This window comes from Cydia splendana, chromosome 20 (genome assembly GCF_910591565.1).
Source record: "Cydia splendana chromosome 20, ilCydSple1.2, whole genome shotgun sequence".
NCBI classification, from domain to species: Eukaryota; Metazoa; Arthropoda; class Insecta; order Lepidoptera; family Tortricidae; genus Cydia; species Cydia splendana.
The window spans coordinates 8001973-8025625 of record NC_085979.1 but is presented as its reverse complement, the minus strand read 5'-3'; the positions used below and the strand labels follow the sequence as shown (position 1 = coordinate 8025625).

The 23653-nt window shown below is 39.1% G+C and overlaps 2 protein-coding genes and 1 non-coding gene across 3 annotated transcripts in view; 1 reads left to right on the top strand and 2 right to left on the bottom strand.

Moving 5' to 3' along the window:
* Nucleotides 1–7648: 7648 nt before the first annotated feature.
* On the bottom strand, nucleotides 7649–9392 carry LOC134800757 (ceramide glucosyltransferase). The gene has a single exon (XM_063773301.1). It carries the CDS (start codon nucleotides 9077–9079, stop codon nucleotides 7886–7888), a length of 1194 nt encoding a protein of 397 aa, XP_063629371.1. The 5' UTR covers nucleotides 9080–9392; the 3' UTR covers nucleotides 7649–7885.
* A 6182-nt stretch (nucleotides 9393–15574) lies between these two features.
* The window catches only part of LOC134800635 (uncharacterized), a 31225-nt gene continuing 23146 nt past the window's right edge, over nucleotides 15575–23653 (top strand). The window contains exons 1-5 of the mRNA XM_063773119.1: nucleotides 15575–15721; nucleotides 16710–16798; nucleotides 18502–18598; nucleotides 19187–19229; nucleotides 19805–19884. Coding sequence (XP_063629189.1) covers nucleotides 15575–15721; nucleotides 16710–16798; nucleotides 18502–18598; nucleotides 19187–19229; nucleotides 19805–19884 — 456 coding nt within the window. The remainder of the gene's footprint in view (nucleotides 15722–16709; nucleotides 16799–18501; nucleotides 18599–19186; nucleotides 19230–19804; nucleotides 19885–23653) is intronic.
* On the bottom strand, nucleotides 17881–17953 carry Trnay-aua (transfer RNA tyrosine (anticodon AUA)). Its single transcript has one exon. It is a non-coding gene; the product is annotated as a tRNA-Tyr (tRNA).

The window sequence follows — 23653 nt, the reverse complement described above, 5'->3', positions numbered from 1 at the left end:
TACGTTTTTTCATAGAAACTTGACGTTTATGGTGACATTTCCACACTTTGTCAGTGCAAAGTCTGTGTAAAGATATAACACGACTCTATTGCTATCTACTACTATAGCTATGCTACTAACGGTGAAATGGTTTTTTCAGTCGCAACATGAATGGTTCTCTTCTTTCTTAAAGGCCTGTGCACACCGTGTGCGTAGACGTGCACGACCGGTGCAATATACAGATCCTTATAGGCCTGTCCAGACGGGGACAATTTGTCGCCAATCTGATTAAATTGTCCGATCAAATCAGGCCGTGCCGGCCGGACTCAAACGCCAATTTGGCTCGCCGAATTCGACCGCCGATTATGACCGATATTACCGATAAATTGGGGTGCGGATGCAAGAATACCAATTTGTGACGCTAGTATTCGCGTTTGGGGGCATTCAGAGCGCTCAAATATAAAAAAAATTACATTGGTGAAAGTGGTCAATTTGGCTTTTGAGTCCGCACGGCCTGATTTGATCGGACAATTTAATTAGATTGGCGAAAAATCGTCCCCGTCTGGACAGGCCTTATGAGAGGCGGCATACCGCCTGCGTGACGTGTGCGTGCACGGCTCCAACATTTTATAACGCGCACGTGCACTGCACATCTAAGCACACAGTCAGTGTGGTCTGGCACTTAATCGATGTCTTTGTGATGACGCACATGAGACGCGTGTGATAATGACAACTATTTCCTAATATTCGTTAGAAACAGCGGTGAAAAGTATCGAAAGATATAAGAGAAAAGAACAGCTGTTCAAAAGCGTGGGTGCGTTACGCGAATGACCTTCAAACGCGGCGGTCGCTTTGTGGAAATCCCTATTACAATGTAGGTATGAGCGATTGCGGTGACGTTAATTTCCTCGTAGGCTTTGCCTTGTCGTGGTTATATAATAGATATGTAATGTAATGTAATGGACAATGGTACCATGGGTAATTTTATTTAAAGTTGTACGATTTTTTTACCCGACTGCGTCAGAAGGAGGGTAATGTTTTTCGAGCGAGGAACCAATTGAGCTACGGAAGCCTACCAGAACGTCGCAAATCTTCTTCCCTTAATAAAAAAAAAACATTAATTATACATTAATTAGCAAAAAAATGAGGATGAGTATTTCGTCATTTTTCAAGTTCAATCGTAAATCGATAGTCTAATAAAACATGGTCTTCCATTCCCAGAGTGACACGGGCCTACGTCACAACAACATGGCCGCTATATATAGCGCTATCGCATATTATCATATAGCGCTGTCGCATGATGACGTAGGCCCGTGTCAGTTAGGTGACCTAGAAAAGACGGGAATGGAGTACCAGGCGGAGTATATTATTATACCATGCGTAAATCTACCTCTCTATCAGTTTTGAATGATTCACTAGACATAGATTACGTATGAGGGTAGACCGAGCGCGGTCTACACAGTTTTGACACCCACCCGCTATCATCAGTTACCCGTGAACAAAATGCATGTAACTGCGTCGAAATATCGCGAGCTCGAAAACAATACAAAAGGTAATCAGTAATCACGGTTCATATCCCGGTCCATATGAGTCTACCTCTCTAATCTTGAAGCTACAGCTACACGAAATAATGAAGTTGTAAACATCAAACGTTGCGTATAGCTGGTATAGCCTAGTTCATAGATATGTATATGTCGTAGTCAGATCGTATAATCCGCCGTATTACATTACGGCTAGCCGTTATCAAAAACAGGGGCGTTTTGAAATGCGGCGGTTCGACGATTAGCCGGATTGTCATTGCGATACGTTCTTCAATAAGGCGGCCAACGTTTAGCCGCATCGTACTACTATTTTAGATTGTAGAGTGACCAGTTCTTTCGGTCGCCTACGTAACCGGAGTTTGACAATGTTTGCAATTTAATTTATTTTTACCATGGTCCCACCGCACTACATGTGTTTCTTTTCCAAAACATTTCCTTCACAACTTAAATAGACGGAGCCCCGCAAGCGGGGCTCCTATTTCTGGGCGGTTTGCCCTTCGGGCATCTGAAGCTACCTAACGAACCTAACCTACTTACCTACCTACGCTTTTTTCCCCAAAGTGTAATGTTTTCACGGACGTCTCACTAAATCAATAGGTAGGTAGGTTAGGTTCGTTAGGTAGCTTCAGATGCCCGAAGGGCAAACCGCTCAGAAATAGGAGCCCCGCGTGCGGGGCTCCGTCTAGTTAAGTTGCGAAAGAAATGTTTTTTGAAAAGAAACAGTCCGACGAACTCCAGATTTGATGGACACCCCAGCGTTTGTCAGGCAGCGCCACGGGTGTTAAAAATGGGAACTAAAAACTGTCAAAGCGGCGGCTAATGACTCGCTGTATTACATTACGGCTAGCCGTGTTGAAGAACGTATGGCGCCGAATACATTCCGGCGGATTCTCATTCAGCCGCATTCAATCCGGCTAATCGTTAAACCGCCGCATTTCAAAACGCCCCTGTTTTTGAAAACGGCTAGCCGTAAAGTAATACGGCGGATTATACGATCCGACTGCGACATATACATTGTTTCATCTTAATCCACAGCAATAAGGTGAAAAAATGTATACATGTTTATGAACTCGACTGCACGTAAGTAGATAACCGCCAAGGCTGTTCTTAAATACTCCTAGTTACGGTCCAGCGAGTGATAATAGTACATTATTGTCGAGGCTCGGAAGTAGCTACTTGCAGGCTGAGGATTCGTTTTAAACGGACGACCTTGGGAGTCCGTTTAATTGAATCCGAAGCCAGCAAGTAGCCTTCCAGCCGAGTCATATATAGTGCTTTTCTCAAAAATGGTGCAAGAAATATAAATATCATAGAAATATTTTACAAAAGCAACTTTCTTACGTATATATTTTCACAGAAAAAAGTAGAAACAATTGAAAAATTAGCTTTGCCGCCTTTTTATTTTTTTAATAAAAAAATAGAAGTGTATTTTTCTGCCGAAAATACGCCAACCTATTTGAGACAGCTAAATAGTCGCGGTACTAATCATCTGTTTGGCTGTTTAATGGGCCTGTGCCTTCATTTGATATGGCCATTTCAACTTTTAAAAAGTTTGGAACTCGACAAATAATGGAATTTGTATGCAACATTGCAGTCCCAAAATCGAGACTGCAATGTTTATAACTTTTTAATTTTTGACTGACCATAAACTACGCGCTTCGCAACCTATTTTTTAAACGGCAAAGTCGACTTTGCCGTCCATTTTTGAGAAAAAAAACTATACAACCGTTGTTTCACAAGATTTGGATCTCGTGCTAGATTTAAGCCATAATGTGCAATTGTATGTTACCTATGAATCCTACGATATTGCACGATATCTGTTTACTGTAGGTACCCTGGCGTTCAAAAGTGCATGGACATGTTTCAACCGTAATATTAAGGCATTACGGTCGACATCTGTCCATGCATACCTACCTAATAATTTAATAATGTAAAACAAGATTTTTGTTACATTCGCGCCTTATTTGCCCGTCAGTATCAATAGTAGCGTATGAAACAACGCGCCAAATATATCTGCCACTCTCGAATAGGTAGGTATTTTTCTAAATAAATATCTCTCTACAAACTCTCTCTTTTCGCGTAGTATCTGCTACAGTCTAATTGTTCTACATATAGAGATAATATCTGGGACACCGAGCTTTGCTCTGAATACATATAAAAACTCAAAAATGTGCGTTTCCCAGAGATAAGACCTAGCTAGATCGATTTTTCGCCCCCAAAAACCCCCATATAGCAAATTTCATCGAAATCGTTAGAGCCATTTCCGAGATCCCCGAAATATATAAATAAACAAGAATTGCTCGTTTAAAGGTATTATAATAGATTAGGTATATCTCTTTATGTTAAGCTATCAGAGAATGGTAGATATTTAATTATTTATTTAATTTTGACGCGTAGGTACTGAGGTAGTCTAATGCTGACTGTCAAAATATTCGTGTTATACCTATTTCTAATTTTGTATTTATCGAATACGTACAGTAATTTTTGCGCAAACGACCCACGACCATAACAGACAAAACTAGTTACCAAATAAATGGAACACACGTAGTATCTTAAGGTTCCGTCACACAGGCGCGTTTTCCGGGCGGGACGTCAGCGTTTTATATGTAAAAGCGGCGCGCCCCGCTCACGCGCCGGCCCCAACATACGCCTGTGTGAAGGAGCCTTTAGTGCGTCTTCACCTCGTCTTTTTTACCCTAAATTATTCGTGTTTAATCCCTTGTTTACGAATCCAGGGCTAAAATTATACAATACGTTTACAAGGGCCACCTATAACACTTAAAATTACACTTTTATGTCTGTGTTTATAAATAGTTTAACATCAAACGCTGCTGCTTTAAAATTCAAGAGATATTTATTTAGCCCTAAAGTAAGGACGCTAAGCATGAAGAATTTCTGCATTGACCCGTCACTCCCTATCTCTAAAGGCTCCGTCACACAGGCGCGTTAGCGGGGCGCGCCGCTTTTACATATAAAACGCTCACGCCCCGCCCGGAAAACGCGCCTGTGTGACGGAACCTTTACGCACACGCATAATTAATAATTATATTGCCATATATTAGAAAGGGACAGCATGATTCGACCTTGAACCGCTGTCAAACTTCGGTTTTGTAGGAAGTTTCCTTTCTGTACGGTATAGTTCGTTTTTTTTAGCATTAGAAATAAAGTTTTAATTGAAAAACACATTTTAAAAATAAGTTACGGCAAATATGTAACAATTATGAATCTAATACGATCATTTATATTCTTCTGCTTTCATAAGTAATAGTTACTGATTTTTAAAAAGCGTTTTTCAATTAAAAGACATGTCAAGATCGCTTACCTTCTTTGAAGTTCTTTCTAATGCTAAAAAAACGAATATATAGCTGGTCAAGCAGATCTTGTCAGTATATAAGTATTTGGCAAAAATTTCATTTTTGGTACAAGCTTTTGTCGCTGACTGTACTTTTACGACAGACAACTCTAATACCCATCGAGACAATTCTAAAAACCCCTAACACAATTAGGTTGCGTTGTTTTATCACAGAGTTCCTATGGCCACCTCCTGTCTCCATCATCAGATCAGTTCGACAGTACCATATTATTGTATTGTCATCAGAACTACATACAGCTGCCAATTTTCATGACGCTACGATCCTTGGAAGATGGTTAAATTAGTTACCTTAGATTCCATTACAAGTTAGTTACATACAGGTCGACCTAATAAAAGCTTATTAAAAAAGGCGCGAAATTAAAATTTTCTATGGGACGATATCCCTTCGCGCCTACATTTTTCAAATTTGCCGCCTTTTATTACTACTATTATTTATTCTGTGCCGGCGGTCAAAACCGCTGTGCGGGATAGCAATATAATTATGCGCGTGCGATAGAGATAGGACATGTGGGTCATAGTATGATATTCTGTGCTTAGCTTCCTTACAAAGTAAATGCAGAAAAGTACCCTGTGAATATTGTCATCTGATTTACATAAAGTTGTACAAACAGTTACAGTGCATAATTATTTTCCATCGCATTTTCACGGAAACTTACGGAAACTTGCTGTTTCAGTACTGAGGTTGACTGAAGTAGCATGACAAATACGAACGTTTCCGAGAAAGTACGATGGAAAACAATGATGCACTACATATGTATGTAGAGGTATGCAAATTTCAGCTCAATTGGAAATCGGGAAGTGGGTCAAATTTAGCTTCCAAGATTTGACCTATAGAATAGGTCCTATACTAACAAAATAATTAACAGGGAAAGTTAAATAGAAGCGTGTAAAAATGTGTCTTTCTTTACCTATAGATAAACTGTTAATCTCCTCACCACAAACCATTTATTAAATGAGATACTTTTAATAACTTATTGCATTCATTTATATTTATGGCCAGAACGGTGATTTAACGCCACAACAAATAGTCATACATTGTTCCATTGAACTGTACCTATTATTACACAATACAGAATGCATAACAGATGCAATTGCAACTTGTCTGTGTATGATACGTGATGATAAGGATCCTGACCAAATATTTGACCGTGGTTATGCAGAAAACGACCAACAAATTTTTTTTATCAATGCAGAAAGCGACCAAAGCTACTGAGTTAGGGTGTAAGTCACTTTGACAAAACTACGGTCATTTATATAACGTGCTACCTTATTAGTTGCAGATATTTTAACAGATGATACTTTATTTTAAAACAATTAACTTTAAATAGAAATTAAGAATATTTAATCAACTTTTTTTGTTTTAATTTACAGAACAAAAAATTTAATTTAATTATTGTTCGGCGGGAAAACTGCAAAAGGTTATTTGGATGAAGTGGCCAGACAGTTAGGTGTTAGGTAAAAGAGGTAGAATCTGTTCAATGAGTTCACATTTAATAATCTCATTAACAAGGTGTTTTTATGTAGCAAATTTGTTTTTCAGTTTTCTCCAAAAAAACATTGTAAAAGCTATAATGTTTCTTACTTAAATATACTCCAGGAACCGAGTAGTATCAGCTGTATAAATATCTGCAACGAATAAGGTAGCATCTTATATAGGTACCTTTGAATTTTTTTTCAAAAATGATTTTTTCTATAGATATAGCACAACCTAGGTTTGAACCAGTGGCGTAGCGTGAACTAATCTAGCCGTGGGCGAAGTCGCATCTGCGAGGCCCTTTTCTTTCACTGTGCCCGAAGGGGCCTCGCGCGAGGCCCCCCTTGGGACGCGAGGCCGTGGGCGACTGCCCACTTCGCCTACGCCACTGGTTTGGTTTGGTTTGGTGAACCCACGATTTTTGACCACCACACATAATTATATTATGGAAGGTTCCATCCAAGAATCCATTTAAAAATGCATTTAATTGTTTACCAGATAGGTAGATTATGGCTAATTAAGGTGTACATAAAGATATTGTAATAACACCTGTAAACCAACCCTTATTACGTGGGCCATACTGAAAATTTCTGGATTCTGATATATGAGACGACTTATTTTTCCAGTCCAGGAATTTTCAGTATGCCCTAAGTATAGCAAAATAAATAAATTGATTGATAGGGCAGTATAGACTGCTGATATCATTCTTCCCTCCAGGCATAAGTAGATCAAATTTTATGTTTCAAATTGAAATGTAATATGAAGTATCAAGTGAATTTATTATGTAAGGACCATTGCCATATGAATTTGGTCTTTATTTAGTCAAATATTTGAGCCATTTTTATATGGCAAGTAGTATTTAAGCGCTATTTACTTTTGAAATAACATGTGGCAAATAAACATGTTAGTTTACCATGACAGGGTAATGTATACAGACTATAGTTCGTTTTTTTAGCATTAGAAAAAAGGTAAACAATCTTGATGTGTCTTCTAATTGAGAAACACGTTTTAAAAATAAGTCACAATATGTAATAAAATTATGAGTCTAATACGATCATTTATATTCTTCTGCTTTCATAAGTAATAGTTACTCATTTTGAAAAAGCGTTTTTCAATTAAAAGACATGTCAAGATCGCTTACCTTCTTTCTAATGCTAAAATTAACCTTAACATTTAAAAAGTTCTAGAAATGGGGTAATTTTTATAGCTGTAATTTTAAGAAGGTTTTTATAGTTTGAAGGGCAGTAGAGTTGAAATATAAATGATATGAGTCATAGTTCAGTGGTACCGGCATCTATTATATGTAGATAAAGAGTGAATCACTTCACTAACTTATTCAAGGGGGCACGGCACGGTAATAATTACCATAAAATTAAATACCTTTAACATATACAATGTACAAGTTCTAAATCAAAAGCGTTATATAGGAATAAAAACTTATTATAATAATACAACTCACTCAAGCTTGCAGCATCACAGTTACCACTGCACCCAAATTAAAGCTTTAACAGAGGACGCTCAGAATTTGAGCTTAGGTTTCAGTTCGTGGGCCTTCCCGCCCCAGTCCAGCCGGTAGCTCCGCGTCCGCCACGAGATCTCCGGGTTCAAGAACGCAGCGAACAAAATGAACGGCGCACAGCACTCACTCCATATCCAACCAACTAAGAATTGCACTTTAGTGAACGGCGGCGAGCCGTTCTGCACTGTACGTAACATGAGCCAGTCTGAGAGGAACCACAGCAGTATGTGGACGAGGAAGAAGGGGAGCGGCTCCGCGCCGAAGAGCTGGCCGGAGGCCCACGCGGCGCCCGCGCCCAGCGGCAGGCACTCGCTCAGCGGCTCCATAAGCGTCGTGGTCGGCACCATGGCTATCCGCAGGCGCGCCCAGCGCGTCAGCCGCCCCTGCAGCTGCCCCACCGACCGCGTCCCCGAGTTCTGAAGCGCCGGCAGCGAGCTCACGCGCATCTTCCACCCTCTCGACGTCACCTCCTTCGCTATGAAGAAGTCCTCCGCCAAATATTCACCGAACGTCGCTAAACCACCGCACTCCTCCAGCGCGCAGCGCCTCACCAGCGACGACATCCCCACATGGCAGTTTATTCTTAGAAAATCTGCTGCCAAGTACATACGGGCTTGTGCGGTCCCGAAAAATACTTTCTCGTACACCGCGGCGAATCCTTCCGCGTCGCACGCGAACGGCATCTGATGCACTATGCCAGTGTCGTCCTTCATGTGCTGCACCATGTCGAGCAGCGTGTCCTCTCGCATCCGAATACCGGCGTCGCTCACCAGGACTAGAGGATACTTCCCGGCCAGGAACGCCGGCTGCATATTGTTAATTTTAGGGTTCACGCCGACCCGCACGCCGCCCGTGAACAGCCGCGCGTCTATGCTAGGATACTTTTGCATTAAGGAATGTACGAGCATCACAGCCGGGTCGTGTTCGTCCTCGACACAGAACAGAAGCTCGTAGAGCGGGTAATCCAGCGTGAAAAAGGTTTCGAGGTTCGAAAACAGGTTCGGATCCACGCCGGTCAACGGCTTCAGTATCGACACGCCGGGATAAGGCTGCTCTGGCGGCGACCGGTCCACCGTCCGATGTAGCTTCCATTTCGAATACGATAACGCCACTATGTGAATTGTCCATATAAACAGAAATGCTAGCATAAAGAATATGGCGAAACCATACACTGTGTACACCATCGGCATCATAATTGTGATCTTTTTATAAAGTTCTCTTGGTCGGGCCGCATAATATCGAGTGTCCCCGATTGTCTTTCCTGACGCGGTCACAATTGACTTGACTGATAGAAAAGCTGCAGAGAACGTTCGAGTCTCGTAAGTATATACACCATTATAATAAACTAAGCAAGCTACCGTGTCATTTTAGCCGGTCAGCCGCTCGGCTACGATTTGACCGAATCACTAAATGTAAACTTCTTTTACATATCGTACAACTCCCGTCATTATCCCTATCATCGTAACCCCTCCACTTCACGCAGCTCCGCCTCTACACTGCAGCCAACATGCACACTAGAGCCAAAGAGAATATAATCACTACGTTTTAACAAAGAGAATTAAATCACTACGTTTTAAGAGACGGGACTTCCATACTAGCGATATACGTAGTATCTTCTTAGTAGTTTGTGCTAGCGATTTGATTAGTCTGTGTGTATGTTTGGTGTTCCAATCATTACCAACATCTATGACAAAGAACTGTCAAAGAATAAATAGTACCAACATAACAGACGAGTAGAAATTAAAAAGTGGCAAAATTGTAGTGTCGTCCCCATAGATATATAATATTTAGAGATGACGTCTCAGCGAGCTGTCAGTGGGACCACTTTTGTTTAGTGTACGATCATAGATTTAATATATAGAGATCCCGTCTCACCGAGCTGTCACTGTTGCCACTTTTGTTTAGTGTACGATTAACAATTTAACACCACCGTACTGTAGCCATGTCGACAAAGTCATATCGATAAACTATCGACATTTCTTACAATGTTAATTTTACTTCAAAGGTTTAACGATACCTAAAATGAACAAAAGCGCTTTTATTCTTTATTGTGGTTATCAGATCACAATTGCATCGTCACGCCCCAGCAGGGAACGAAGGGAAAGTTCAGATATTTAATTAAAATACATAAATACGTACTAACTTATGTGTTCCCCAATAATTGAATTATTTTATTATATTCTAATATATTTATTATTCATTAGCATTTCAATTATGTTTATGTTTAACGAAGATATTGAACCTTCAATTAATAGCTATTTCGTTCCACTGTGTAGCGTTTATCGATATATAACATGATTAAAATCGACTTTTCACATCCTTAAAAGAGCACACATACACGTTTTTACGCACACATACACAGCCTGGATGCACCAAAAAAGGCAACACTTGGATTTGAAGTTCATCTTGTCAACAGTATGGTTGTCCTTTTTTGACAAATGGCATTTTTAAAAGAGCGAGTAGAGAGAAGTGATACTAGTTGCTGCGCCGTCAAAGTGAACAGAAAACGTTGGGGCCTTGTGTACGATTAACAATGTGGCCCACCTTGCTGTAGCCATGTCGATAAAGTCATATCGATAAACTATCGACATTTCTTGCAATTTTAATTTTACTTCAAAGGTTTAACGATACCTAAAATGAACAAATACGCTTTTATTCTTTATTGTGGTTATCAGATCACAATTTTATCGTCACGCCCCAGCAGGGAACGAAGGGAAAGTTCAGATATTTAATTAAAATACATAAATACCTACTAAAATATGTGTTCCGCAATAATTGAATTATTTTATTTTATTCTAATATATTTATTATTCATTAGCATTTCAATTATGTTTATGTTTAACGAAGATATTGAAGCTTCAATTAATCGCTATTTCGTTCCGCTGTGTAGCGTTTATCGATATTATCGATAAACGCTACACAGCGGAACGAAATTTGACAAACGGCATTTTTAAAAGAGCAAGGAGAGAGAAATTATACTAGTTGCTGCGCCGTCAAAGAGAACAGACAGCGTTGGGGCCTTGGTCGTCCCATTGTCGTCCCGTCGTCCTCATCCTGTTCTCATATGGATTGATTGAAATTATTGAAAAGGACGACACTACAGTGTTGCCACATTTTAATTTCTACTCTTTTTTATAAGAAAATAATAATTAAATATACTTGGTCAAGCAAAACTTGTCAGTAGAAAAAGGCGAAATATTTAAAAAAAGTAGGCGCGAAGGGTTATCGTCCCATAGAAAATTTGAAATTCGCGCCTTTTTTTACTGACATGATTTGCTTGACCAAGTATAAATTGATAATTTCTTCGTTAGCGCTAGTGAGCATAGCATATTGTATAGATAGAAAGAGATAGCGAATAATTGCGTTTTGTAAAGACCTTGAGAAAGATGGTCAAGCAAATCTTGTCAGTAGAAAAAAGTGCGATATTCAAATTTTCTATGGGACGATATTCCTTCACGCTTAGAGAATATTACCAACGGAGTGGTCATTAACAGGCGTTCCCCTCTGTCGAAAATAAGCGGCCAATGGTCAACGACATGTCAACCACATGTATGGACTGACGTTTATCTGACATGGCTATGTTTACATTACGTATACATTTGATTTGCCCCTCCCCCGCAAAAAACGGCAGACTATTTTGTACCGAAAATTATAGACATGGCGTCTCCGTTGGTTATATCCTCTAAGCCTTCACGCCTACATTTTTCAAATTTGCCGCCTTTTTCTACTGACAAGATCTGCTTGACCAACTTTAAATGCTTTAAGGACCCAGTACACAATGGGCCATCGCCGCCCACTCCAAGGGACGCAGCCATGCGGTAGAATGAGATAGCAATATCACTTGCTCCCTCTAACGCATAAATGCGTCCCTTGGAGTGGCCGGCGATGGCCCATTGTGTACTGGGGCCTTTACAACAAATGGCATGGGATTTTAAGGCTTCTATCTACAGACGTTTCAAAAATCATATACGATCATCTCATGATTATCCGATATCCGATTACACTGACTAAATATTAGAAATAAACCAAAGAGTATAGTATATTAAGGCCCTAATACACAATGGGCCATCGCCGGCCACTCCAAGGGACGCAGCCATGCGGTAGAATGAGATAGCAATATCACTTGCTCCCTCTAATGCATAAATGCGTCCCTTGGAGTGGCCGGCGATGGCCCATTGTGTACTGGGGCCTTTAAATAGACACACAAAGTACAAAAACGTCAACAAAATGTGATAAAAACATAGAGGTACAATAATATAGAGATGAAACGGGGGAGGGGCCAAATGACCGAACGAGATACACTTATAGAACTTTCAGTAGGAGTAGTAAAGAAAGCGGTACTATTGTCACAGTCTTACGTTTTGTTTGTTCCCCACCATAAATTTAGTATGGGTTATGGTGGGCAACAAATAACCCGACCGAATTACGTAGACTGTTTTTGGTATATTGTCAGGAATGTTAAAACGTTTTTTTTATATTGTCGCATTGCGTATGTTTTGTCCCTCACGGAGGCACGCGCTCACCATTTCTATAGGATGCTACCTCCTATGGATAAAAATGTGGGTGAATGACACTTGCGATTTGAGAACCATTTTCATTCATGATTAAAACGCATACGTAAATTTTGAGCCCAGAAAAATGGTTTGTACAGAAAAGAACTTACTGTCGTAAGCGTTAAGTGTCAAATTTGTAAACACAAGTACCAACACTGTTAAAACTTTAAGTCCGATGGCACCAAAGCGAATATAATCACTACGTTTTAAGAGACGGGACTTCCATACTAGCGATTTGATTAGTCTGTGTGTATGTTTGGTGTTCCAGTCATTACCAACATGTATGACAAAGAACTCTCAAAGAACAATAGTACCAACATAACAGACTTAAATAGTGTAGTATGCCACACGCTTGCATATTTTATCGATATCGATAAATTGGGGAGGGTTGAAACATGGGCCCCTGTCAACAAATTTCGTACTAGAAATCAGGTTAGGATTGAGTCCACATTTAAGTCGTATGTTATATATAGTGTGGACTTTTAGTGGACTAATACATGGTTGGACTTAAATGTGAACACGATTTTTATTTGTTAAAATAAAAATATGTAAAATGTTATTATTTTTAATTATTTAATATAATTAATTTAAAATACATCCCGACGGTCCGACGGTCCACAGGTAACAGAGGAAAATGTGTGTTCACCTGATTAAATGATTTTTTTTTCTATATATAATATTCTTGAATAATAAAATTAAGTCTTCCTTTACAACTTATTTGCGCCACTGCCTGCATCTGAAAACATTTAATAATTAAAACAGAGACACATACTTTTTCTTATAGTTTAGGTTAATATCACGCAAAACTCTGCGTAGGTAGCGCCACTACCACTATCTGTCACAATCTGGGGGTCTACCGCGAAACAAGAAAACCGAAATTTCGTTATCCTCTCTATCACTCTTGTTTATTCGAGCGATAAAAAGGCAGATAACTAAATTTCGATTTTCGCGCTTACCAGTACTTAGGACCTTGTTAACAAACCGCCTTGATGCATCAATGTCATAATAATTTATTGTCTGTGAAAACTTGTCAAAAAACAGTTCAAGGCAGAGTATGTATATGTATAAGTTAGTCTATGAATTTACTGGAGTCGGTAGTACTGCACTCTGGCGGCAGAACATTGCAGTAATATCCCCTATTACTAGATTCCAAAAATATATAATATACACCGTGAAATTTTAGTGGTTGTTTTCCCGCAGCGAGATGATTTTGAACATGACATTTCGACCTATGTTCCTTGGGGAAAGTTGTACAGTATCATGTTCAAAATCATCTCGCTGCGGGAAAGCAACCACTTAAATTTCACGGTGCATTCATATCCATATCAGATGATAAATAATTTTCCACTAAAAATATTCGGAGAAATAATTATAGTCATGTTGTATACCAGGAAATTCACTCATTTTATTTTATTTACATTGATAAAAAATTAGGCTGCAGTCGATATCGATACTTGTAGTACATCACTAGTTCACAGTGAAAGTGGATATGAAATATCTAATTTTCGATGTGTTTACAGCCTGCTACACCAAAATAAGGCTAAAAGTATCTAAAGCAATACTTACCGGTCTTCATCTAATGGAAACTTCGCCATAAACTTCCTTTTTTGCGATTTTCGCGAGCGTATCAATTGCCACATATTTCGCACTGAAACAACTTAGTTTTCGGTGGCATTTAAACAAAATCTATTGAGTCACTGTATGTTCTTATCACGTTTGACTGGTTTGGAAAATAACGAAGGCTTTTAAAAAAGAAATTGCAAGAAATACGTAAGTAAAACCTACGAACCGCCATGACAAGCAACAAAGCAATGTGGCTGACAGTTGACTTGACAGATAAATAGCACTGACGTTTTATTTTGTTTTTTTCGCTATGGCTAGGTCACTGAAGTCCATACAAAACCTTTTTTTGTTCCTAGTTGCGTCAGCCTGGATGGCACCATTGTATTAAAGCCTGCTCCACACGCGTACGAGTGTCACACGCGTACGAGTGTGGAGCGGGCTTTAAACGAACCGTTTGTATTTTTTAGTATGGCAAGATAGAGAGCGTCTATTTATCATTTGTTTTTTTTTCCCCTTCGTCCTTCGCGGGAACTTTTTTTGACTTAAGTGTGTTGCGGGAGGTAACTCGAATAAAAGTTAGATTAAAGTGAATAAATAGATTGGTGTTCGTGTATGGGATCTCATAGAATAATATTTGGCATGTAAGTAACGTTTTTGTATGCGGTAAACTGTTACAAAAGTCTAATTCTTTAGATGGAGGTTGTCAGTATTTAGACGGAATGTTTCTGCCATACTTAAACGAGCAAATTTTATATTTGTATACAAATTGTAGAGCGCTAAGGGCGAGACGAGAAGGGAGCCGTATGTACACTGTCGTTGTCGGCCTGTCTCGGTGTCTCTGTGAGTAGTTGTACAGCCAGGATAACGCTGATGCCATGTTCAATTTTCATGAGTATAAAGAGACGCAGGAAAGGTTGGGTCACACAATCGACCCTGTTGTTGAGAAAAAAAAATGGCCAGTTAAGCACAGGAAGTGCTAAGTGCGCTAAAGTAAAATACACTGCGTTCTAGTGCGCTATATAGGCAGCATATATGCCCGCTTTAGTTTTTCAACGAATTCAAATTGCGTTTAAACATCGATTCGCCAAAAGTTCGCCAATGTATACAATAGATACTCAAATCAGTTTCAGTACTATCTTACACTATTTGTTGATTTTGATGTCAAAGCTACTTCAAAAATAATAAAGTAAAATAATCTTACAGAGTAGTTGAAGCCTGTCTATTCTGCCAAATGTCTAAGTAATGTCAAATGTAGGTATTTCTGTTTCTGACAATTCTGTTATTAATACTTATTATATTTAAATTCTGGAAATCCTTATAACAAAACTCTTCCAAATATTTTTGGTAAAAGTCTCAGTGATTTTATGTATATCAGTTAGGTGTTATTTTATTCTAAAAGTCTACCGTGGGGCCTTTATTTGTGCTTCATCTTCTTTGGTCTACAATGGTCTTATCTTGGATATTATTCAATTTATTATTATTAATTTAGTAGCTTTAATAATAATATATTCTCTGAAAGCCAAGAAGGACAAGTCCAGTAAGTGCCTAGACTTGGCTCACGAGATAACCGCCATGTGGGATGTTGATTCGACGATCATTGTCCCAATAGTCGTTTCAGTGAACGGTCTAATAGCAAAGAGTCTTGACCAACATCTTGAGAGACTCTCACTAGGTGGTTGGATTAAGGGTCAGATGCAGAAGGCGGTGATCTTGGACACGGTGCGGATAGTCCGCCGGTTCCTCTTTCTGCAGCCCTGACCACCAGTAGCTTGGGCCCTGCCCCGCTGCTGGCGGCACCCTAGGTTAGGTTTTTTATAATGTGTTTATATGTATTTTTTATTGTTTTTATGTGTTTTTGTATTTAACTTTTATATTCATGTTATAAAGAACCTAACTTATGAAGAAAAATAAAAAAAGATATATTCTCTTAAATTAAAGAGCCGCAACATAAATAAATATAATAGGACAATTTTCACAGACCAGTCTAGTCCCACGGTAAGCTCAATAAGGCTTGTGTTGTGGGTACTAGACGATGATATACATAATATATAAATACTTATATACATTTTTTTTTTTTTATGAAATAGGAGGCAAACGAGCAGACGGATCACCTGATGGTAAGCGATTACCGCCGCCCATGGACACCCGCAACACCAGAAGGGTTGCAAGCGCGTTGCCGGCCTTTAAGATGGGAGTACGCTCTTTTCTTGAAGGTTTGAAGGTCGTATCGGTCCGGAAATACCACTGGCGACAGTTCATTCCACAGTTTGGCTGTGCGAGGCAGGAAGTTCCTGGAGAAACGCACAGTTGAGGACTGCCAACCATCCAAGTGATGAAGATGGTAATGTTGTCGCGTAGGGCGATAGCGAAAAGAAGCGGCAGGGATTAATCCGAACAATTCCTCGGAGCACTCCCCGTTATACATGCGATAGAATATGCAGAGCGAGGCCACATCTCTACGCAGCGCCAAGGAGTCAAGCCGTTCCGAAAGACGCTGGCAGTCGACAATTCGAGCCGCTCTTCGTTGGATGCGGTCCACAGGGAGAAGCTGGTATTGGGGTGCCCCTGCCCACAGATGAGAGCAGTATTCCATGTGTGGGCGAACCTGCGCCTTATAAAGCTGTAGGCGCTGGGCCGGTGTGAAATACCGTCTCGATCTGTTGAGCACACCAAGCTTCTTGGAGGCTAATTTAGCCTTACCCTCTAGATGATCGCGGAACTGGACTTCACTCGAAATGTCGACACCAAGGATTCCGATACTGGCTGCGGCACTCAGGGGAGTGCTCTCAAAACGAGGTGACGCGACAAACTCTAACTTTTTTGCGGTAAACGCGCAAACCTGTCTTGCTAGGGTTAAAACGGACTAAGTTAAGTCGACCCCATTCAGAGACTTGCCTACATACATAGAAAACATCCATAAATCAGGAACAAATATTTGTGATAAACACACAAATAAATGCTCTTACCGACATTCGAACCCGGGACCTCCTGCGTCATAGGCAGGGTCACTACCGACTAAGCTAGGCTAGGCTATTAAATGTAATTCAGTCAACAACATACATTTCGATATTTCTCTAAGATTCCCACGTTACAGGCTGAGCCTATCCTAGTGTGGGGATCATTTTACTGCTTCTCTTGGAATCCTAATTTCTTTAAATAAATATATTTAGAAATTTTAAACATAGCTATTTACATGGTGTATCAATGTTTTGTAGTAAAAGTGCTATTATCATGCCAGAGTTAGACCAAGAAAAATCTGCAGCGATTTTGATAGCCCACACAGTGCAAGTGTTATTTACATGACATAATTTCATAGAAGTTTGACATTTAAAATAACACTTGCACTGTGTGGGCTATCAAAATCGCTGCAGACTTTTCTTGGTCTATCATACACAGATCTACCATCCGGCAAAGTAATAATAAATACATAATATACTTACTTAAAGTTTAATTTGTGTGTGGCACTTTTGTGACATTGAATGTGTAAAATAATACATTTTAAGCGAATTGTACAAATTGTTATAATAATAATAATAAAGTTCTTTATTTAGATATCCACGATCAACAGTATATTGTTAATTACATATTTTATGTTTTACTTATAACTAAGGTTAGAAGGTTTATAATAAAAATATAAATGAAATTAAGCTAAACAAAATTAAATTGCAAATTAAATTAGGTACATTTTAAATTAAATTAAATTACATTAGCGTCCATTCATGGATCACCGCTGAGCGCTTCCACTTGAGACCACAGCACCGATTCATGTTATGAGAATAAAGAATCTTTCAACCGATGTTTAATAGAGATCAGCTTTTTGCTTTTTCCATACGTTCAAAAATGTCAGGCATGCGCTAGCTAAAAAGTGGAAAAATAACTGTCTTGGGTGAGACTTGAACTCACGGCCTCTGGATCTATACTCCAGCGTTCTGCCATCTGAGCCACCAATACCATAGCCAGCAAATTTTTCCACCATATTATGGGTCAAGGGGACCCTAGCGACATCTACCGTAGAAGTGTTACACTTCTTAAATAGCATCGTTCGCGAGCCCATCAACGTGCATACTAGCGCCACAGCTAAATAATCGTGATTATTTAAATTTAACGAAAGATATTGAAAAAAGGGGGCCGCTAGCCGCTACGTACTGTATTGTGTATTTAAGTACCTTTTGAATAGAGCAAACTAATAGTTTTTATGTTGCTGGTTTCGTCGATCTAGGAACTTAAAACAAAAACTGCGGTTTTAACTTTCGACGCATAGATTCCACAACATAAAAACTAGTCTGATGTATTCAAAAGGTACTTAAATACTAAATACAGTACGTAGCGGCCCCTTTTTTTTCAATATCTTTCGTTAAATTTAAATAATTACGATTATTTAGCTGTGGCGCTAGTGTGCACGTTGATGGGCTCTTATTGCTACAACTGCTACAAGCAATATAAATATAAAACAGATTATCACTATCTGCTTAAATTTAAAGAAAATGTTTGTTCTCTAGGGATCGAGAAGACATTATAGAGGTGTCTCAACAACCTGGAGGCTCACAAGACAATCGCCGAGCCAGCTCCCGCCGCCGCCGCGTCTCCATCGGCTTTGTAAGTACCTAATCCGCACTCTGTTAATATGTGTGACTTTATTAGACATTGTTGTTTGACAATATTGAATGGCAGCCTAAGACGATCTGCGAAAGACTGCAGGCAGATGCTGGATGCGGCAAGCTGAGGACAGGGCGCTATGGCGCTCTTTAGGGGAGGGCTATGTCCAGCAGTGGACTACTATAGCCTGATGATGATGATGATGATGATGATGATGTTGATTGACAATATTACATACAAAATAGCCAGGGGGGCTCGCGGGCCGCAAGTGAGAGGTTCGCGGGCCGCCTGTTGCCGACCGCTGCTGTAAAGGGTTCGAAAAGTCGGGATGTAGTATGAATTCAATATACGCGATATAATCCGTTTCAATAGTTTTATTTTATTGAGGGTAGTTTTAAAAAATCGTGAATATGGCAATGTCATTGTGATACAATTGACCGTAGTGCTGTAGAAGGCGACCAACTTTTTATTTTTGTCAAAGTGACTTACACCCTAACTCAGTAGCTTTGGTCGCTTTCTGCATTGATAAAAAAATTGAGTTGGTTGTTTTCTGCATAACTACGGTCAATTAACCATTTAAATTTCCAGGAACAAGAACGGAGTCTTCCTATACCGGGATGGTCTAGAGCAGGTAAAAATAATTTAACTATTTGAAAATATAATAAAAAGTACCTACAATAGCTAATTGTATGTATTCATGCATGCGATTAATTTCCTGCGGTTTCAGAACCGCAAAAAGTGTAACTGTAACGTATGGCATGCTTCATAAGCGCACGCACTGGCAAGACTAAAACCGCAAGAAATTAATCGCAGTGCGTTCTAAACCTACCTGTCTATAAATTATGCCCCCTAGAATCCGAGGTCTAAATATGGCCCTATAGGGAATATTACCACAATCCATTACAATCTGGGGGTCTACCGCGAAACAATAAAATCAAAATTTCGTTATGTAACCTCTCTATCACTCTTGCATATTCGAGTGATAAAGAGGCAGATAACTAAATTTCGATTTTCAAGTTTCTCGCCGGCCCTTGTTAACATACCGCCTTGATGCATCAATGTCATATTTTATTGTCTGTGAAAACTTGTCAAAAAACAGTTTAAAAAACAGTATGTTTAAGTTACTCTATGGTTTACTAGCTAGCTTAGTGCTGCACTCTGGCGGCAGAACATTGTAGTAGTACCCCCTATTATGTCTCTCTACAGGCTTCGCCACACGATCGACCTTCCAGTCTGCGTTGAGGTGTAATTCGCCCTCCAGTGCCTCCACCACGTCGCTCGCAAAGGTAAGAGTAGCATAGGTAACAAAGTAAAGATCTATAATGTCGTGTAGTACATATAATCCAGTAACTTTGTCGAATTTTGTAACCTGGCTCTTTTGCGTTAAATCCGGTAGTTCTGAATTTTTGCAGACTTATTTATGATGTTGGCCCAATGAATAATACAAGTTTGTGACTTCGAGCGCCGAACGCAACTTTGCCAATTATCGAAAAACCCGCGAAAATTTCGGTGTTCTTTTAGATTTGGGCGATTATAACCCTAAAGGACTAGTTTTTGATAGTGCCTTCTCAGGGCGTTTTAAAAGTGGACTAGATTGGCTACAGTACGAGTGTCTCTGTACATTTAATAGTTTCCGAGATAAAGCCTTTCAAAGTTTATAATTTTTTTCGAACTTGTATTCGTAGGCTAAGTAAGTGCAGTGAGTATGCACTTTTGTCTCAGGCGATGCCGCTTGGCACAATTGTTTCTAAGGTCAAACAAAGCTGATTTGAGCCGGTAGACACTAGATCGTACCGTGCCTACCCCCCAAAAAAAGGGGGGGGGGGAATGGTCGGCTCCCCAGGTGCAATCTATGATCTATTTCTTCCTGCTCTTAGCAACTAGGGCAAGTTATATATCATTTTATATAATTTAAGGACGAGCACATTATATTCATACTTTTAAAACGCCAAGTTAAGTGTTTTTTTTTATATTTTTAACCTTTGACTTTGGCCATAATTACATTTCTATGGAAATCGTCACTCAATCCGCTACATATTTTTCCAAATAAATGCCTGCTTTGAAGTGATACTTTATAAAATAAGGAATCCCTAAATTATATGAAAATGATATATTACTTGCCCTAGTTGCTAAGAGCAGGAAGAAATATAGCATAGATTGGACCTGGTGATCCGACCCTTGCCCCTCCCTTTTTGGGGGGTAGGCACGGTACGATCTCAAGCTACCTGGCCAAATCAACTTTGTTTGACCTTAGGAACAATCGTGCCAAGCTGCATCGCCTGAGACAAAAGTGCATACTCACTGCACTTACTTACCCTACGAATACAATGTCAAAAAATTATAAATTTTGAAAGGTTTTATTTCGGAAACTACTAGATGTACAGAGACAATTCTAGTCTCGTATTGTAGCAAATTTAGTCCACTTTAAAAACGTCCTGAGAAGGCATTATCAAAAACTAGTCCTTTAGGGTTATAATCGCCCAAATCTATTAGAAAACCGAAATTTTCGCGGGTTTTTCGATATTTGACAAAGTTGCGTTCGGCGCTCGAAGTCACAAATTTGTTTATTCATTGGGCCAACATCATAAACACGTCTGCAAAAAATCAGAACTACCGGATTTAACGCAAACGCGAAATGTATAAAATTACTGTATTAATATTACTCACGCCGACAAAGTCGTAAAATAAAATTAGTGTCTCCGCTAGATTCACGTAATGTGGGGATGTTTTTTACGTCTGGGCATTCTGTCACTATAGTGTAAACAACTTTATTTACGGTATTTGACACATTATGACTGACGTATATAGAGATGTAACTAACGCAAATCGATTGTCACAGCAAGCGATTACGATTGGATGGCACATAGACTGAGGTATCGAATTGTGACGTATAATGATTTTTTATTTGAGATTTAAATAAAGCTAAAATTATATGTTTTTCCCGCAAGGTAAATGCATTTAATACATCGACCTAGTAGGTCGCACCTATCGTCAAAATTGAAACTATCGGAATATCCATTTCCTCATCAATAATCAAATATACCTAATAAATAAATAATCATTTCGAATAACAATTAATCCCACGTTGTATTATTATGTAATCTTGTGTGGTATAATAAGCTTTAGTCGGGCCTGTCAGTTAGAACAAAATTTTGACAGTTCCTAACAACTGACAGGCCGATACCGTCCTGCGGATTGTTAATCAGTGGGCCCCTGAAATAAGTTTGCGCTTTACATAATTCTTAAATTTATTAATAGATAATTCGGATAAGGGAGAGAGGAGGCTTTTGCCCAGTAGTGGGACAGACACATATGAAATGAAATGAAATGAAATATTTTTATTTCGAACAAAACAAACAAACAGAACAAAACATTTATAGCTTTCTATAATATAACTACGACGAACTGCACCAATACAAAAACTTTACTTTCAAACGTCAATACCGGATCGTTCAGAAATCGATACACTATCTATTCGAAAGTAAATATAATAAATTTAATAATGCTTTGTTGCGACCTAAAATGAAATATTCATATCGATTTACTTAGACGACTACCGATTCATAACGGTGGTGTCCGGACAACACTAAAATTAAAAAAAAAAAGACGTAGAACGTAAACGTTCGCAGTGCAGTTGTTTTCCTTTGTGATTTCAATGTGCAAGACATTTTACGTAGTGTTGCTGTAGTGAGTGACAGACGTCAAATACCGTAAATAACGTTGTTTACACTATAGTGGATTATAACATTCGAACTTCCTGGCAGTGTGACATTTTAACAGTAGATATGACTAAATGACAGAAGGACAACGACACCTGGAATTTTTGGCAATACGACATACGGACTTATTGGCAGTGTGACCCTGGACATTTTGACACTTGGTCATATATGCCCCTAATGGGTGTTTACAAGCTTTTATTAACTTGCAATGCACCTATTACCTATGTATGTATGTTTGTAAGGGCCAAATCTTGCAAGTTAAATTTGACCCACTTCCAATGAAGCTGAAAATTTGCATACCTACATATGTAATTTGGGTAACAATGCAATATTATGGTACTATCGAATTGATCTGATCAATCTGATGATGGATACAGGAGATGGGCACAGGAACTCTGTGATAAAGCAACGAAACCTAATTGTGTTTGGGGTTTTTAGAATTGTCTCGATGAGTATTAGTTGTCTGTGGAAAGAAAAGTACAGTCAGCGATAAAAGCTTGTACCAATACAACCCCTAGTTATATATAAAATAAAAAGCTTTGAGGCGCAAATTTTCTTTTGCATAAAAGTTAAGACGATAGCGGACGACCGACCGTTCCATACAAACGTCCGCATTTTCCTACATAGGTATTGACAATTATAGAATACACAATTGTATGTAAATTTTTACACAATTTAATGTTTATTTACTAACCTTTTGGACGCCAATTACCGATATATCCGCACCGCAGGTCCAACGCCAAAGACTGATTAATCGGTCACATACCACAGAGCAACATAGACCTACGTGCATATGCATAAAGTTCAATTTCAGTTTTGGCACTTCGGTGACGTGGCGTCCGAGCACCAGTTTTTGTGTTTGACACGGCTTCGAAAAGTTTAAAGCTACCTACGTTTATTTATTTTTTTGATTTATTAATTATTATAAGAGTTAGGAGCTTTTAATATTTTTGTATGTTATTTGTTTTTTGCTACTTATTGATATAATAATCAACCAAATCGAATAAAATCAAACGAAGGGGCTTAACTATTAACCCCCTTATTCATAAACGTTTACTAAAGTTGACAAGCCGATAATAATCCTTTGTCCCTTTCCATCATACCAATACGTCGGAAAGTAAACGTTTATCTATCTATCTATCTATCTTATGAATAAGGGGGTAAGTAGTTAACCTTTTCGACGCCGTGTCAAACACAAAAGCTGTCACTCGGACGCCACGTCACCGAAGTGTCAAAACTGAAATTGAACTTTCAGCATATACACGTAGGTCTATGTTGCTCTGTGGTCTGTGACCGATTAATCGGTTTTTTGGCGTTGGACCTGCGGTGCGGATAT

Bases quoted from the DNA above. Each gene is read 5' to 3' on its own strand.
- LOC134800757 (XM_063773301.1), bottom strand. From the start codon at position 9,079: ATGATGCCGATGGTGTACACAGTGTATGGTTTCGCCATATTCTTTATG.